The 17,975-nt window shown below is 43.4% G+C and overlaps 1 protein-coding gene across 3 annotated transcripts in view; it reads right to left on the reverse strand.

Annotated features, from left to right (window-relative positions):
- Positions 1-1,021: 1,021 nt before the first annotated feature.
- Positions 1,022-17,975, reverse strand: part of sirt1 (sirtuin 1) — a 57,922-nt gene continuing 40,968 nt past the window's right edge. For all 3 annotated transcript variants that reach the window (XM_070876340.1, XM_070876342.1, XM_070876339.1), the window contains 2 exons: positions 14,251-14,853; positions 1,022-3,973 (listed from right to left, as the gene is read on the reverse strand). In XM_070876340.1, coding sequence (XP_070732441.1) covers positions 3,645-3,973; positions 14,251-14,853 — 932 coding nt within the window. In that variant the 3' untranslated portion in view covers positions 1,022-3,644. The remainder of the gene's footprint in view (positions 3,974-14,250; positions 14,854-17,975) is intronic.

The raw sequence follows: 17,975 nt of genomic DNA on the forward strand, positions 1-17,975 counted from the left end.
AGCGTAGTTTACCAGAATGATAACCAAACTCCAAGGGTTAAATTACGAGGAGCGATCACACAAATTAGGGTTGTATTCCCTAGAATTTAGAAGGTCAAGGGGTGATTTGATCACAGTTTAAGATATTAAGGGGAACAGATAGAGTAGAGAGAAACCATTTTTGTTGGTTGGCAAGTCTAGGACTAGAAGGCATAGTCTACAAATCAGAGCCAGACCTTTCAGGAGTGAAACTAGGAAAAACTTCTATACACAAAGGATGGTAGAAGTTTGGAACTCTTCCGCAAATAGCAATTGATGCTAGGTCAATTGTTAATTTTAAGTCGGAGATTGATCAATTTTTGTTAACCAAAGGTATTAAGAGATATAGGAAAAAGGCAGGTATATGGAGTTAGGTCGCAGATCAGCCATGATCTCACTGAATGGTGGAACAGGCTTGAGGGGCTGAATGGCCTCCTCTTGTTCATGTTCCTAGAACAAAATACAGTGGATAGCAACAAATGGCATACAGATTTACCAAAATTATACACATTTTAATGTTCTAGCATTCAGCAACAGATTTTATACAATGAAAGAAACTAACTCATAGATAAATAATGTTAAATTATCAAATGGAAGAAATGGTTGCACTTCAGAACTAAATGAATGGCCTTTCTGTACATCAATATAAGCCCTTATTAGCGGGCTGGCCCACACTGCGATGTGCGCGCGCACTAGGTCCGTGCAACAGAGCCGGTCTCGTGTCATTTTGGGTAATCCTTGCCACTGGATAAAGGCCTAGCTCTGTCAAGGCCATGTGGTGGCTGAAGTGCAACGGCCACCACACGTTAAAAAAATCCACACACCGGCATCTTCCACCCTTGAGGATGTAGTTCGGGTTCTTCATTCGAAACACCTGTGAACTCATCCTTATTTTTTGGCATGGAAGCAAGTCATCCTTGTTTAGAGGGACTGCCTATAATGATGATAGCCCTTAAAAAGCAATTTCAATTAATGAATCCAAAGCCAAATAATTTACCAAGGAGATTTATTGCAATATATTATACATTCAAATACATCTTTACTTTAAAAGAGAAGCACAGAGAACAGAGATTGTGGTACATGGAACAGGAACAAGTTTTTGAAATTTCAGGCAACTCAGTTTAAATTAATCACAGTATTCCAACAGGACATTTTTTTTAAAATTTCAAAAAGCATTTTTTTTGTAAAAGTTTGTAAATTCAAATCGTAGGATGTTAAATGCATTAAAAAATTTCAAGACCCAAAACTGCAAGTATGAAATTGTTTTTGTATCTGAAAACAAGACACCTTTTAATAACTGTTCCTTATAAAAGTAGTTTGAATACATTAATGATTCAGTATGTACAAAGGACAGATAAATAATTTGAACACCGTACTGCAAAATAATGGCTTTAGAGCAAATGTAGTCTATGTTCAATACATCAAATTTTGTAGACCACAAATTAGATCATGCCACTACAAGATTTCGGACAGCTAATAATTGGGAAGATGAACAAACATGCTACTATAGTAAGGACATCTCTGTACTGAAAGATCAAATCACTTGAACATCAAGGCAACAAAGGTAGGGTTCAAAATTTGAGGCTGCCATGTGCAGCTTTAAAATTAATCTGGCCATGTGCAATTTTTAATCTGAGCATTTCATGTGATGCCCAACTTCAACGTACAGATGCAGAAAATGGTTGATGCACTGGTGCTGAAGACATCACTATTCCAGGGCAAACCAGATTAGACATGGGCAATAGGGGCCTGTGTTGTCTCACAGCTGCACAACAAAATAACATGCAGAACTAAAGCTGCCAGTGCTGCATTACCTTCAGATAACTGGCTAGCAAAGTTTTCCTCATATGCATGTCAAAACCAAGCCCAGCACCATGGAAAGTAGTTTTATAATCATGCTTTGCCAAACTTTTTTTGTTGTTGCAGGTTTTTAAATTATACTTCTCCTTCTACTCCCCCCAATAAAAACTGAGATACAGTATTAAACATTTGAAGGACAGTGAATACAGTCAGTGAAAATCAGGGTACGAGGTTACCAGAATAAAAAGGTGATTTTTGCAGTTTTAGAAACAAGATTTGAGAAAAATAATTGCAGATGCTGCAAAATGTTAATGTCCCAGGTGACGGTAGGGTTAGGAGAGAAATTCCATCTCCAAGCCACATTCTGAAGTCATGTTGAATGGTCACGTTTAATTCTGATGGCGTGCAAAAATAAATCAAAACCTTTAGCTCTTTCACTGAATCGTAAAGTTACAAAACAAAACCCATCACAAATTTCTATGTCCTCAGCTAGATTTTTCTTATAAATTCTTATATCAAAATGTAACACACCCATTTTAATGTCGAAGCAAATTTTTCTTCAATATGCAAAAATGTATATACTGTAGTTACACTACTTATTCTGCAGAATATAGAATGCTGGACCAGCACTTTATAAATGGGCCTATTTTATTAAACAAAACAAAAACATCATTGTGTGTATATGAAAAATTGCATAATTCATATTTGGCAGTATAACTTATTTAAGGTTTTCTAAAACTGTTATGCTATTCCATGCAAGTAACAATACAGCAAAAATTTAAAAAGTAATTAGCCTTCCAATACAACAGGGTAGGCACATCAGCAGGAACTCAGAGCTCAACGTTATTCAGTGTTCCATCTTCAATTCTGCAGTGGTGTCCAAACATTTCAGGTTTTTTAAAATTACATACTTTACATCTCATTTCCACAGGAAGAAAATGCAAGGAACAACACGAACCTGCTACGTACCAAACCTGGAACCAGGTCTGAGCAGAACTGGCACCAGAAGCAAATCCTACAAATCTCTATAAGGCAGCAAGTAACTACAAGTGCTACATATTGTAAAAATGTTCTTAATCCACGCAAATTGAGTACGCCTCAAAAAGGTACTTACTAGTTTCTAATATACAGCTAAGCTCAATGAAAAATAGTAACCTCAATGTATAAATTAGCTGCCAGCTCATCTCATAGAAAACATTATAGCCAGTGTTTCATGAGAGAATATACAAAGTGGAAGGAAAATATGTAATATGGTTAAACAAACCACCCACCGCTGTAAAATAAAATCTGCACTCTTGTCATTGAGATTTCTCACTGTTTCTTTGGTCTTTTTACCTGTTCCCTTTTTATCCTTTTCAGCAATTAAATGGCTTTTGACCAAGCAGACACAAAAATATGTACAGAACATTCATTTTAGCTTCTGAGGAACTGTATTAAATAGCTGTACAACTCAAAGCATTTAGATCCAAACTAAAAAAAGTAACACAAAGTGAAAAATTTTGGATGGGACGAGACTCTCTGCCCCCTTTATAAAAACAAAAGTTTACAATAAAGGCAATGTCAATGAACCCAGAGTGTTAAACAGTTGTCCAAACATGCTGAATTCATATTTGGTAAAGGTACCATATTCAGTGAAAAGTAGTTAACAAAGGTGGCCTAGTGTTTTCAGTGTATAATACAGACTGAACTAGAAGTTTCAGACTGAAGTTCTGCATGATCATTACAGCCACTATGTCCAGGACAGCTTACTGGCTATAAAAAGTGTCCTAAAACTAGGCTAATGCTGGTGGATAGCTAAATACAACAGTATCATGCAATTGTGACTCTTACTCCAACAAATTAGCATCTTCACATTCACCGTGCATGGAGTTTTCAACCGACTCACTCAGCACTTCACCACCTCCAAAATGCTCACTCTCACCCCCAAAGTACACCCCATCGGCTCCGTATGGAGTTCCAGCTTCCTCCTCTATTCCATTATAAAATTCTTCAATATCACTCTCCTCTTCCCCGTCGCCAACACTTCTGCTGCTACAGGACTCATTGTCGCTAACGCTGTTGTCAGAAGATGAACCCTCATCTCCCTCAGAGTCCGAGTAGACTTCAGCACCATGGAAAATATAACGATTGGGTGCCAAGAACAGATACTGGAAATCTGAAAATTGAGAAATATACAGTGTAAAACCATTGTAGTAAGCTAGAAATATACAATATTCAATTCGATTCCCTTCCCCCACCTCCATCTGCAATGCAAAATATCCAAAGTTGACAACAGAGTGTCTAAGGGCTCCATAAGGTACAGCTGGGTTCTGTAGTTGAGCAGAAAATGTAAAATACTGAGCAATGGTGCACAATGTTCTTTATTCAACAACACAAAATGACATTATACAACACTAAACTGCAAAAATTAGATGGTAGAAGCTCAGTGTAAATGCAAAGTAATCTGAATGTTTGTGTAAGTTTACACAGGCAGGATCTGTACATTCCAGCTCACCATTACAATAACTTTAACTGTTGGTTAAACATGATTTGCCTTTAACAATTAATTAAGGAAAGCCAGCACGGATTTGTTAAAGGCAAATCGTGTGTAACCAACTTGATCAAGTTTTTTTAATGAGATAACAGAGGGTTGATCAGGGCAATGCAGTTGCCCTCACATCGTGCACATGGATTTCCAAAAGGTATTCGACAAAGTACCACAAGAGATTTGCCAGCAAAGTTGAAGCTCATGCAATAAAAGGGACAGTGGCAGTGTGGATATAAAATTGGTTAAGTGACAGGAAACGGAGTAGTGGTGAACAGTTGTTTTTCGGACTGGAGGGTATACAGTGGTGTTTCCCAGGGGTCGGTACGAGGACCACTGCTTTTCTTGATATATATTAAATGATTTAGATGCGGGTGTACTGGGCACAATTTCAAAATTTGCAGATGACAAAACTAGGAGGTATAGTGAACAGTGAGGATGATAATGACAGACTTCACGAGGACAGACAGTCTAATGGAATGGGCGGACACGTGGCACCTGAAATTTAACGCAGAAAAGTGTGAAGCAATACATTTTGGTAGAAGGAATGAGGAGAGGCAATATAAACTAAATGATACAATCCTAAAGGGGGTATATGAGCACAAATTGTTGAAGGTGGCAGGGCAGGTTGAGAAAGCAGTTAAAGGATCCTGAGCTTATAAGAACATAAGAAATAGGAGCAGGAGTAGGCCATAAGGCCCCCCCTTGAACCTGCTCCGCCATTCAATCAGATCATGGCTGATCTGATCATGGACTCAGCTCCACTTCCCTACCCGCTCCAGAGACTCTAGCATAAAATCCAGCTTGGCATTCCAGTGCAGTGCTGAGGGAGTGTTGTCTTTCGGATGGGACGATAAATCGAGGCCCATCTGCCCTCTCAGGTGGGCGTAAAAAGTCCCAGGGAGTTATTTCGAAGAGCAGGGGAGTTATCCACAGTGTCCTGGCCAATATTTATCCTTCAACCACCATCACTAAAACAGAAGAGAAAAAGGAACCTCGTACAGTCCAGTAACCTTTCTCTCCACTGACCTTTTGTGTAGCGAGGTGGAGGATGAGAAAAAGGGGTCAAACTCCTGCCCAGTTTGCATGCCATCTGAATTTTAAAAAAATTCATTCTCGGGATTTGGGCGTCACTGGCAAGGCCAGCATTTACTGTCCCATCCTTAATTGCCCTTGAGAAGGTGGTGAACATTGCCACAATCCACAGGGTGGGGAATGAAGCATGATATGCAACACAAGTGCTTCATTTTGAAGAGTTCTACAAAATTAGGAATCTGGGTCTAGTAATTACAAGCTTTGTAGTTAAACAGTTTCCAGTGGGCAATGTGTAGATTATGAGCACAGTTCCTTCAAAAAATGTGCATATTTGAGAAAGATCAGTATTGGGAGATGCCAACTTGGGGGCCATGATGAAAAGGTGCAAAGGACATTGGAGTCTCCTTAAAGATAACAAATTCCCAATGCAGGCTGCATTATGGTATTCAGGACGTGTTTCCAAGCATGTCTCCTTCAGTCCAGAATTCCAAGGCAAGCAATGGAAGAACTTCCCACAGCCCATGCATGAGATCAAGACCAAGCCATGAGGTGGGTTTGTGTAAGAGGAAGTGGCTGAAGCGGGAAGTCAGTCTCGCAGCAAGCTGTCTCTTTGCCAAATCCCCCAAGGGCCGGTGACAAGTAAACCTGGACCAGCACAGGACTTCAATGTCTGGAACATTGGGCTCAAGTTTCGGACTCCCACTAGAACGGCGCACATCGGAGAGGCCCGCCTAATTTGTAGAACAAAAATTGGGCAAATACTTACCTTGCGATTCTTCGATAGCTGTAGGCCCATTTCCAGCTAGGCGCTGCGCAGCAGGAGCTGCTGGGGGCGGAGCTACAGCTCTGTGCCAAAAACAGTGCCGGCAGCTGCGTGCGTGCGCAGTGAAGGCTACGCGCATGCGCAGTAGCTCCTGGCCCTCCCAGCGCGCGTCCTGTCTCCGGGCGACAACCCTATCCCTGGCCGAAGGGACGTCTCCCCTAACCCTGGCCGAGTGGCCTGACACCACTTACCTCGTCGTCGGCTGGGCTTGTCCGCCCGACCTCTCACTGGGGGCGGGCCCCGCCCAAAGAGTCGGCAGCGGCCCGGCATCTGCTGCGTGCGGACCCCGCCCGAAGTCCTCAGCGGGGCTCGTTCAGCCCCACCCAATTCATCATTATCTCTCCTGCCCCCCACCCCCTCAGTTCTAGGAGCAACTCAGGCCGAAACTTGAGCCCATTCAGGCGCAACAGCTATTGGTAGTTCCTTCCACCAGGACAATGTTGAGGAAACTCTGACATTTGGGCAACAGCTACTGTCTGCTGTTACCAGAGAACATACCGCGTTATTTCCAGGGCTCAGTGCCTACCATGATTGGGGTACAGAGGTCCAAGCAGGCGCTGTGAAACTCAGCATCTGAAGCTGCTTGGCCCACTGTTAATGGGGTATGGATGTCGAGGGGGGGGAGGGGGCAATGCACACGCATAATTTTCGGTTGTTGTGCTGTTCACATGAGAGCTCATACCCACACTTGACTAACTAGTGATTCCCAATAGCAAAGAGCAGGGACGGGGGGGGAGTTTATGAAAGTAGGATCTCTTTGGGGTTGCAATGAATCAGAAGACAGATGGGCAGCACAGCATCCTGGAAGAGATCCGGAGTGAGTTTAGTCAGCGAGGATCCCGAGCACAGCATCCCGGGAGAGATCCGGAGCGAGTTTAGTCAGCGGGGATCCCAAGCACAGCATGCAGGTGAAACAATCAAAAGGAACATTTTTTTTAAAGTTGACAGTATGGTCGACGCAGAGTGAGGAGCAGTGGAGCCCGAGAACAAAAGCTCAGTGTCGAATTATTTATCCACACTCCGATTTTAACTATATGGGAGTTTAAGGGTCTACTTAACTTAAAAAAAATACATAAGGGACAAGGACAAAAGCCAAACTGTCAACTTTAAATAAGTGAATAGATGAGTTAGGCTAAATATACTGAATTGAGCAGTAGAAATAGCTAATTTATTACAGGTGATTTAGTTAATGTTAGAGATAATGAGGTAAATGATATATAAACAGTAAATACATTTACTAGGTAATGGGAGCACATGTAATGTGTAGGGACTGCAGAGTGTAGGAGTTTGTGGACAGCAAGACTATTCCAGATTGCCACATCTGCGGAAAGTTCCTCAAGTCTCTCCGGCTCAGAGTCGCCCAGCTAGACTGCGAGTTAGGGAAACTCCCAACACATAAGGGAGGGGGAGGAATTTCTGCATAGTTTACTCCAGAACATAGGCACACCAGAGAGAGAGAGAGAGAGAGAGAGAGAGAGAGAGAAATACACGGGTACAGGAAGAGGAGCGTGTAACTAAGTCAGCAGGGAAAGCGAAAACGCAGAATCCGGTCCTGTTCAACAGGAACAATATACTTGCAGGGAGGATTGCCACAATGCTAACAAAGGCACTGTAGAGCAGGAGGCAGTCCAAGGAGGGGATAAACAATTTGGTACGGTTGTAATTATAGGGGAGTCAATAAGGTATCGCTGGTATTTTATCTTCCTCTACTACAAAGGTGGATATAAAGTACTCATTTAACAAATCTACCATTTCCTTACTGTCAATTATAGAATCACCAGCGTCTGTCTTTAATGGACCTTTAGCTATTCTGTCAATATATTTTTGTATGCGTCAGTTTGCAACACCTAAAGCTCTGATTGGGTCCCCTTGATCACAACAACAACAACTTGAATTTATATAGCATGGTAAAACGTCCCAAGGCACTTCACATGCAAGACAAAAAAATAAATTTGACACCGAGCCACATAAGAAATTACGGCAGATAATCAAAAGCTTGGTCAAAGAGGTAGATTTTAAGGAGGAAAGAGAGGTAGAGAGGCAGAGAGGTTTAGGGAGGGAGTTCCAGAGGTTAGGCATGGCCACCGTTGGTTCAGCAGTTATAATCCGGAGTGCTCAAGAGGGCAGAATTTGAGGAGCACAGATATCCCAGTGGGTTGTGAGGCTGAAGGAGATTACAAAGATAGGGAGGGGCAAGGCCATAGGGGGACTTGTAAACAAGGATGAGAATTTTGAAATCGAGGTGCTGCTAAACAGGGAGCCAGTGTAGATCAGCGGGCACGGGGGTTGATGGGTAAACGGGACTTGATGCGAGTTAGGACACGGGCTGCTGAGTTTTGGATGACCTCAACTTTACATAGGGTAGAATATGGCAGGCCAGCCAGGAGTTGGAGTAGTCAAGTCTAGAGGTAACAAAGGCATGGGTGAGGGTTTAGCAGCAGATGAGCTGAGGCAGGGGTGGAGGCGGGCAATGTTATGGAGATGGAAACAGGTGGTTTTAGTTATGCTGTGGATATGTGGCCAGAAGCTCATTTCAGGGCGAAATATGACACCAGGGTTGCGAACAGTCTGGTTCAGCCTCAGACAGATGCTCAGGAGAGGGATGGAGTTGGTGGCTAGTGAATGCAGTTTGTGGCAGAGACTGTAGTCAATGGCTTTGGTCTTCCCAATATTTAATTGGGAAAACATTTCTGCTTATCCAGAACTGGATGTCGATCAAGCAATCTGACAATTTAGAGACAATGGAGGAGTCGAGAGAAGTGGTGGTGGTGAGATAGAGCTCTGCGTTGTCAGCGAACATGTGGAAACTGATGCCTTGTTTACAGATGATGTCGCCAAGGGGCAGCATATAGATGAGAAATAGGAGGGAGCCAAGGATAGATCCGTGGGGGACACCAGAGGTAACGATGTGGGAATGGGAAGAAAATCCATTGCAGGTGATATTTTTACTACCATTAGATATATAAGAATGGAACCAGGCGAGTGCAGTCCCACCCAGCAAGACAATGGTGGAAAGGCATTAAGAGGAGAATGGAGTGGTCAACCGTGTCAAAGGCTGCAGACAGGTCGAGAAGGACGTGAAGGGATAGATTACCGTTGTCACAGTCACATAGGATGTTATTTGTGACTTTGATGAGACACGATTCTGTACTGTGGCAGGGGCGGAAACTAGATCGAAGGGATTCAAACATGGAGTTCGGGAAAATAGCTACGGAGGCGACAGCACATACGTTCCCTTAAAAGAAAGGGTGGGACTAATAAATCTAGAGCCCCTTGGATGTCAAGGGACATACAGGGTAAAATAATGAAAAAAAGGGAAGTTTATGACAGGTACCAGGAACTCAACACAGCAGAAACTCTAGAGGAGTAGAAGAAGTGCAGGGGGGCAATTTAAAAAAAAGATATCAGGAAAGCAGAGAGAGAATGTTGGCAAGTAAAATCAGGGAAAGCCCAAAGATGTTTTATAAATACATTAAGAGCAAGAGGATAACTAGAGAAAGAGTGGGGTCAATTAAAGACCATAAAGGAAATCTGTGTGTGGAGGAGGAAGACGTGGGTATGATTCTTAACGAATACTTTGCATCTGTTTTCACAAGAGAGGGGCGATGCAGAATTTGCAAAGGAGGAGGAGTGTGAAATATTAGATGAGATAAATATAGTGAGAGATGAAGTATTAAGGGGCTTAGAAGCTTTGAAAGTGGATAAATCCCCAGATCCTGATGAAATGTATGCCAGGCTGTTAAGAGAAGCAAAAGATGAAATAACAGAGGCTCTGACCATCATTTTCCAGTCCTCTCTGGCTACAGGTGTGGTGCCAGAGGACTGGAGGACTGCTAATGTTGTACCTTTGTTTAAAAAGGGAGAAAGGGATAGACTGAATAGTTACAGGCCAGTCAGCCTAACTTCGATGGTGGGAAAATTATTGGAAAAAATCCTGAGGGACAAGATAAATCTTCATTTGGAAAGACATGGATTAATCAGTATGGATTTGTTAAGGGAAGGTTATGTCTGAGTAATTTGATTGAATTTTGAGAGGAGATAACCAGGAGGATCGATGAGGGCAGCATATGATGTAGTGTATATGGATTTTAGCAAAGCTTTTGATAAGGCCCCACATGGCAGACTGGTCACGAAATTAATAGCCCATGGGATCCAGGGCAAAGTGGCAAGTTGGATCCAAAATTGGCTTGGAGGCAGTGGTTGATGGGTGTTTTTGTGATTGGAAGGCTGTATCCAGTGGGGTTCCGCAGGGCTTAGTGCTAGGTCCCTTGGTTTTTGTAGTATATATCAATGACTTGGACGTAAATGTTGGGGGTATGATTAAGAAGTTTGCAGATGACACTAAAATAGGCTGGTTGATAATGAAGAAGAAAGCTGCGGACTGCAGGAAGATAGCAATGTACTGGTCAGGTGGGCAGAACAGTGGCAAATGGAATTCAATCCAGTTAAGTGTGAGGAGTTGAGCAACAGATCAACCATGGTGGAATGGTGGAACAGGTTTCAGGGACTGAATGGTCTACTACTGTTCATATCACCTGATATTGCAATGTCGGAACCATCTGTTGTAGAGTTGGTAACAACTTGTATTTAGATGGCACCGTTAATGTAGTAAAACTCCAAGGAGCGTTAACAAAAAAAGAGATATTAGGGCAGATGACCAAAAGCTTCTTCAAAGATGCAGGTTTTAAGGAGCATCTTAAAAAAGGAAAGAGGTAGAGAGGGTTGGGCAGAAATTCCAGACCTCATGGCCTTGGCAGCTAAAGGCACAGCTATCAATGGCGAAATTATTTAAAATCGGGAATGTTTAAGAGGCCAGAATTAGAGCACGGACATCGTAGTGGGTTGTGGGTCTGAAGGAGATTACAGAGATAGGGAGGGGTGAGGCCATGAGAGATTTGAAAACAAGAAATGAGAATTTTAAAATCGAGGTGTAGCTTAACCGGGGAGCCAATGTAAGTCAGCGGTACAGCGATGATGGGTGAGTGGGACGTGGAGAGAGTTAGGACACAGGCAGCAGAAACATAGAAACATAGAAAATAGGTGCAGGAATAGGCCATTCGGCCCTTCTAGCCTGCAGCGCCATTCAATGAGTTCATGGCTGAACATGCAACTTCAGTACCCCCTTCCTGCTTTCTCGCCATACCCCTTGATCCCCCTAGTAGTAAGGACTACATCAAACTCCTTTTTGAATATATTTAGTGAATTGGCCTCAACAACTTTCTGTGGTAGAGAATTCCACAGGTTCACCACTCTCTGGGTGAAGAGGTTTCTCCTCATCTCGGTCCTAAATGGCTTACCCCTTATCCTTAGACTGTGACCCCTGGTTCTGGACTTCCCCAACATTGGGAACATTCTTCCTGCATCTAACCTGTCTAAACCCATCAGAATTTTAAACGTTTCTATGAGGTCCCCTCTCATTCTTCTGAACTCCAGTGAATACAAGCCCAGTTGATCCAGTCTTTCTTGATAGGTCAGTCCCGCCATCCCGGGAATCAGTCTGGTGAAACTTCGCTGCACTCCCTCAATAGCAAGAATGTCCTTCCTCAGGTTAGGAGACCAAAACTGTACACAATACTCCAGGTGTGGCCTCACCAAGGCTCTGTACAACTGTAGCAACACCTCCCTGCCCCTGTACTCAAATCCCCTCGCTATGAAGGCCAACATGCCATTTGCTTTCTTAACCGCCTGCGGTACCTGCATGCCAACCTTCAATGACTGATGTACCATGACACCCAGGTCTCGTTGCACCTCCCCTTTTCCTAATCTGTCACCATTCAGATAATAGTCCTGTCTCTCTGTTTTTACCACCAAAGTGGATAACCTCACATTTATCCACATTATACTTCATCTGCCATGCATTTGCCCATTCACCTAACCTATCCAAGTCGCTCTGCAGCCTCATAGCATCCTCCTCGCAGCTCACACTGCCACCCAACTTAGTGTCATCCGCAAATTTGGAGATACTACATTTAATCCCCTCGTCCAAATCATTAATGTACAGTGTAAACAGCTGGGGCCCCAGCACAGAACCTTGCGGTACCCCACTAGTCACTGCCTGCCATTCTGAAAAGTCCCCATTTACTCCTACTCTTTGCTTCCTGTCTGACAACCAGTTCTCAATCCATGACAGCACACTACCCCCAATCCCATGTGCTTTAACTTTGCACATTAATCTCCTGTGTGGGACCTTGTCGAAAGCCTTCTGAAAGTCCAAATACACCACATCAACTGGTTCTCCCTTGTCCACTCTGCTGGAAACATCCTCAAAAAATTCCAGAAGATTTGTCAAGCATGATTTCCCTTTCACAAATCCATGCTGACTTGGACCTATCATGTCACCTCTTTCCAAATGCGCTGCTATGACATCCTTAATTTTGGATCACCTCAGAGTTTACAGAGGGTAGAATGTGGGAGGCTGGCCAAGAGAGCTTTGGAATAGGCAAGTCTAGAGGTAACTAAGGCACGGATGAGGGTTTCAGTGGCAGATGAGCTGAGGCAGGGGCAGAGACAGGCGATGTCACGGCGGTGGATGTAGGTGGTCTTGATGATGCCGTGGAAGCTCATTTCAGGGTCAAATATGACACCAAGATTGCCAGCAGCCTTGTTCAGCCTCAAAGTTGCCATAGACCAATTCGTTGGCTAGGGAACGGAGTTTGTGGCGGGGACTGAAGACAATGGCTACAGTCTTCCCACTATTTAGTGAAATTTCTGCTCATCCAGTACTGCTATCAGACAAGCAATCTGACAATTTAGAGACGCGGAGGGGTCGAGATAGGTGGTGGTGAGGTAGAGCTGGGTGTTGTCAGCCTACATATGGAAACAGACGCTGTATTTTCGGAAAACCCACGGGGCCACTACGACATGAAGTCGCCGGGCCACAGCAGCACGAAACAGACAAGTCTGCGGTACAATGATTTTAGTAGAACCTGAAGTAACCCGATCAATGGGGGCCAGGATTCCCTCCTACTCAGCTCCAGTTAACCTTGTAATCGGGTATGGTGACCCTCGCTGGACAAGTGGCAGGCAGCTTACCAGTGCTCGATATATATACCCTGGTTTTAGCTGCTTAAACTTCAGCCCTCATCCATACATTTGGGGAAGGGGGGTGATGATGCTAAAGTCTATCAACCTACAAATAAACTCTCTGGACTTAGTAAAGTGGGGTGTGCTCCTGTGGGAGACCCCATATTCTACCTATGGGGAATTCTCAGTCATTTAGTTTAGAGACAAAAAAATGGCGATGGTTTTCCAGGAGCAGCAGATACCCGCTTACCAAAAACAAACTGCACCAAAGCAGCCCACTCATCTGTGCATAAAACCTCATTCTACACAATAGCTTTCTTTCTCCCCCATTACCAGCAACTCATCTCCTGCACCAGGCATTTGTCATCGTCATTTATAGCTTCTTCGCTCTATCCAGTATTTCCTCCTGAAGTCTCTTTGTTGCTTCCAAAGTACTTTCAGCAGCTCCTTGATGGTCAGTTGGTAAAGCCAGCATATAACAGGGCCACACTCCCAGCACTGCCGAAGTTCAACTCTCAGTCTTGCTGAGTTAGTCAATCTCAACCAGTAGATTTATTACAGTTAGCCTCAGTGCCCCAGGGTTCAGAATAGGGCAGGAGAGGTAACATCAATGATGGCTCTCTCTCCTGATCCCAGTGCTGGAAATCATGCATATGGAAGTTACTCGAGAGTAGGACTGAACTTGGTTGTGAAGATCCCTATGTACAAATAGCCTACCAACAATCAAAGTCTATGCCCACAAACACATATGTATATGTATATGTATATGTATGAAGAATGGTCACTTGGACAAGGTACCAAAGGGTAACTGCCAGAAAGCGGCAACACCTACAAGAGGGTAACATTGGTAACGAAAAAATCAATTCTGCAATGCAATTTTAGGCATTAGTCCACTGACATCTACTTGACTGGTAGGTCACTGGTCAACACAGCCTTGGCCACCAGCCATTGTTGTCCCATACATAAAATATAACACAAGAATGCCCAGATGTAAAAACAGGGCGAATTGTATACTGGCATGACTTACCAACCAATCGTTTGCTGATTTGTTCTTTTGGAAATTTACTGTTCCAGCCTTTTTTAAGGGTTTCCTTAGCATGTTTTACATCACTTGGAACATGATGCTCAGTGTTTGGACAACTATCCTCAATAGGTTGGGTGATATGCAAATCAGTACAATTTCCAGAGCTTTCCGCAGCAGAAGTCTTGCTCTCCGGTTCCTTCTCATGAAAAACTGTTTCTATCTCAGATTCCTCTGGACTTTCCTTCACACAACTTGTAGTGGATTCTGCAACGGGTTCACAACTGTTAGCTGTTGAACCTTTACTTGTTGCCAACTCGTGAGGCTCCATTTCTTGCTCACATGAACTAGAATCTTCTGTTAAAATGGGAGGAGTAGGAGGCAGATCAAACGACCGACATATCAATTCTTTTTGCAATCGTGGGGGCTTTTCTGTGATTTCTGTAAGTTTTACTGGATTGCTGCAAAAGTCTGCAAACTCTCCACCCAAACGATGAAACAGCTCATTAATGACAACATCACAATCGCCCAGCAATTCCACGTCAAAGTTAAGATGATTCAAGGGCTCCCTATTAATCAGCACCTGAGGCACGTGATGTGGTATAGAGCCTGTGTAAAAAGCATCCATTAATAGGATTGGGATTGCAATGAAGATTAAATTATATTACAAGTAGAAACACAAAATTATACAACTAAAGAAAACAAGAAAATGCTGGAAATTCTCAGCCTCTATCGGGAGAACAGCAAGTCAACATTTCAAGGTGTGGAACCGAGTTCTGATGACGGGTCCATGTCTGAAATTTCAACTTGCCTCTTCTCTCCACAAACACTGACTGACCTGCTAAATGTTTAAAGTTTTTTCTATTTTTCTTTCAAGATTTCCAGCATCTGCAGTCTTGTGTTTTTATGCTTACAAATAAGATTTGGAAATGCATTTAATCATTTACAATTTCAGACCATTAATTACAAGCTGAAGTAGCATCATTATACAAACTATGCATGAATGAGCTTTATTCTGAAGCAAAAAAAAGGCGCAATACAGTTTCTCTGATGGACCTTTAACATGGCACAGAGCCACACAGATCCAAAATGTAATCCTTGATCCACACTAAGTTAGGTGGGCAGCGGCTGGAGGACTTAAGAACATAAGAAATAGGAGCAGGAGAAGGCCGTACGGCCCCTCAAGCCTGCTCCGCCATTTAATACGATCATGGCTGATCCGATCATGGACTCGGGTCCACTTCCCTGCCCGCTCTCCATAACCCCTTAATCCCTTGTTTAAGAAACTGTCTATTTCTGTCTTAAATTTATTCAATGCCCCCCAGCTTCCACAGCTCTCTGAAGCAGCGAATTCCACAGATCCACAACCCTCAGAAGAAATTTCTCCTCATCTCAGTTTTAAATGGGCGGCCCCTTATTTTAAGATTATGCCCTCTAGTTCTAGTCTCCCCCATCAGCGGAAACATCCTCTCTGCATCCGCCCTGTCAAGCCCCCTCATAATCTTATACGTTGCGATAAGATCACACCTCATTCTTCTGAATTCCAATGAGTAGAGGCCCAACCTACACAACCTTCCCTCATCTCTGGAATCAACCTTGTGAACCTTCTCTGAACTGCTTCCAAAGCAAGTACATCCTTTCGTAAATATGGAAACCAAAACTGCATGTAGTATTCCAGGTGTGGCCTCACCAATACCCTGTACAACTTTAGCAAGACTTCCCTGCTTTTATACGCCAACCCCTTTGCAATAAAGGCCAAGATTCCATTGGCTTTTCTGCTCACTTGCTGTACCTGCATACTAACTGTTGTGTATGGAGAAAGAGTCAGACTGAACACTGTGAGCTCAAAGTAAAGTGTGACCATAGTCTTTTATTGCAGTTCTCCAGAGTGCCTCTCCAACCTGTGAAGCCTCCTTAAATACCTGTGCTCCCAAGGGATTATGGGATCCCTTGGGACTCCAGGGGATGAGCTCTCTGGTGGCTGTACAGAATAAATACAAGTTTACATATATAACACTAACCTTTTGTGTTTCATGCACAAGTACCCCCAGATCCCTGCAGCACTTTGCAATCTTTCTCCATTTAAATAATAACTTGCTTCTTGATTTTTTTTTTTGCCAAAGTGCATGACCTCACACTTTCCAACTTTATACTCCATCTGCCAAATTTTGCCCACTCATTTAGCCTGTCTATGTCCTTTTGCAGATTGTGTGTGTCCTCCTCACACATTGCTTTTCCTCCCATCTTTGTATCATAGGCAAACTTGGTTACGTTACACTCAGTCCCTTCTTCCAAGTCGTTAATATAGATTGTAAATAGTTGGGGTCCCAGCACTGATCCCTGCAGCACCCCGCTGGTTACTGATTGCCAACCCGAGAATGCACCATTTATCCTACTCTCGGTTTTCTGTTAGTTAGCCAATCCTCTATCCATGCTAATATATTACCCCCAACCCCGTGATCTTTTATCTTGTGCAGTAACCTTTTATGTGGCACCTTGTCAAATGCCTTATGGAAGTCCAAATACACCACATCCACTGGTTCTCCTTTATCCACCCTGTTCGTTACATCCTCAAAGAATTCTAGCAAATTTGTCAAACACGACTTCCCCTTCATAAACCCATGCTGACTCTGCCTGACCGAATTTTATTTTTCCAACTGTCCTGCTACTGCTTCTTTAATAATGAACTCCAACATTTTCCCAACCACAGATGTTAGGCTAACTGATCTATAGTTTCCTGCTTTTTGTCTGCCTCCTTTTTTAAATAGGGGCATGACATTTGCAGTTTTCCAAACTGCTGGGACATCCCCAGAATCCAGGGAATTTTGGTAAATTACAACCAATACATCCACTATCCCTGCCGCTACTTCTCTTAAGACCCTAGGATACAAGCCAACAGGTCCAGGAGATTTATCCACCTTTAGTCCTATTATCTTACTGAGTACCACCTCCTTAGTGACTGTGATTCTGTTAAGTTCCTCCCCCCCTATAGCCCCTTGACTATCCACTGCTGGAATATTGGGCCTAAATTTGGCCAATACAGATTTCTGGCTCAATCATCAGAGGTGTTCCACTTTTGTAGAATTCCAAGGGCGCCAAAAATCTTCGGGTTGAGTTTGGCCGCTCCCCAGCCTCTCCTCGATAGTGGCATAGTATGGCAACTGGATTCAGGGGCGGAGCCAGGTCCCAGCGCTGAAAACAGTGCTGGAACCTCTGCACATACACGCTAGAGTGTGCACGCATGCGCAGTAGCTCCTCGCCCCCAGAATCTGAGTGTGCGCGCTGCAGGCTGTGTGGGAGGGGCCGAAGCGTGTCACCCCTATCCCAGGCCGAATGGGCTCCCTCATTGGCAGCGCGCTGCCTTCCCAGGCCGTGTTTTGGTAGCACTTCTATTTTTTATTTGTTATTGATTGATTGATTGATTGCTTATTACTTTGGTCTTGGTGCTTTAGGTGCAGGGTTCCTTCTATTTTTTGTTAATTAATTGCTGATTACTTTTTGTGCTTTGTTTAGTGCTTTGTAAGTCTTGGTGCTAGGTATGGGTCCTCTCAGCTTCCTTGTATTTTTTATTTGTTACTGAATGCTTATTTTTGTGCTTTGTTTAGTGCTTGGTGCTTTAGAATGTACTTACCTGCGCTGATTTCTTAACTCTCTGCAAGGGTTTTCTGTGCAACCACAAGTGGCCACATACGCTGGCCTAAGTTAGTTTGGAGCAACTATTAGCTGTCCAA

The sequence above is a fragment of the Pristiophorus japonicus genome, chromosome 3, assembly GCF_044704955.1.
Source record: "Pristiophorus japonicus isolate sPriJap1 chromosome 3, sPriJap1.hap1, whole genome shotgun sequence".
NCBI lineage: Eukaryota > Metazoa > Chordata > Chondrichthyes > Pristiophoridae > Pristiophorus > Pristiophorus japonicus.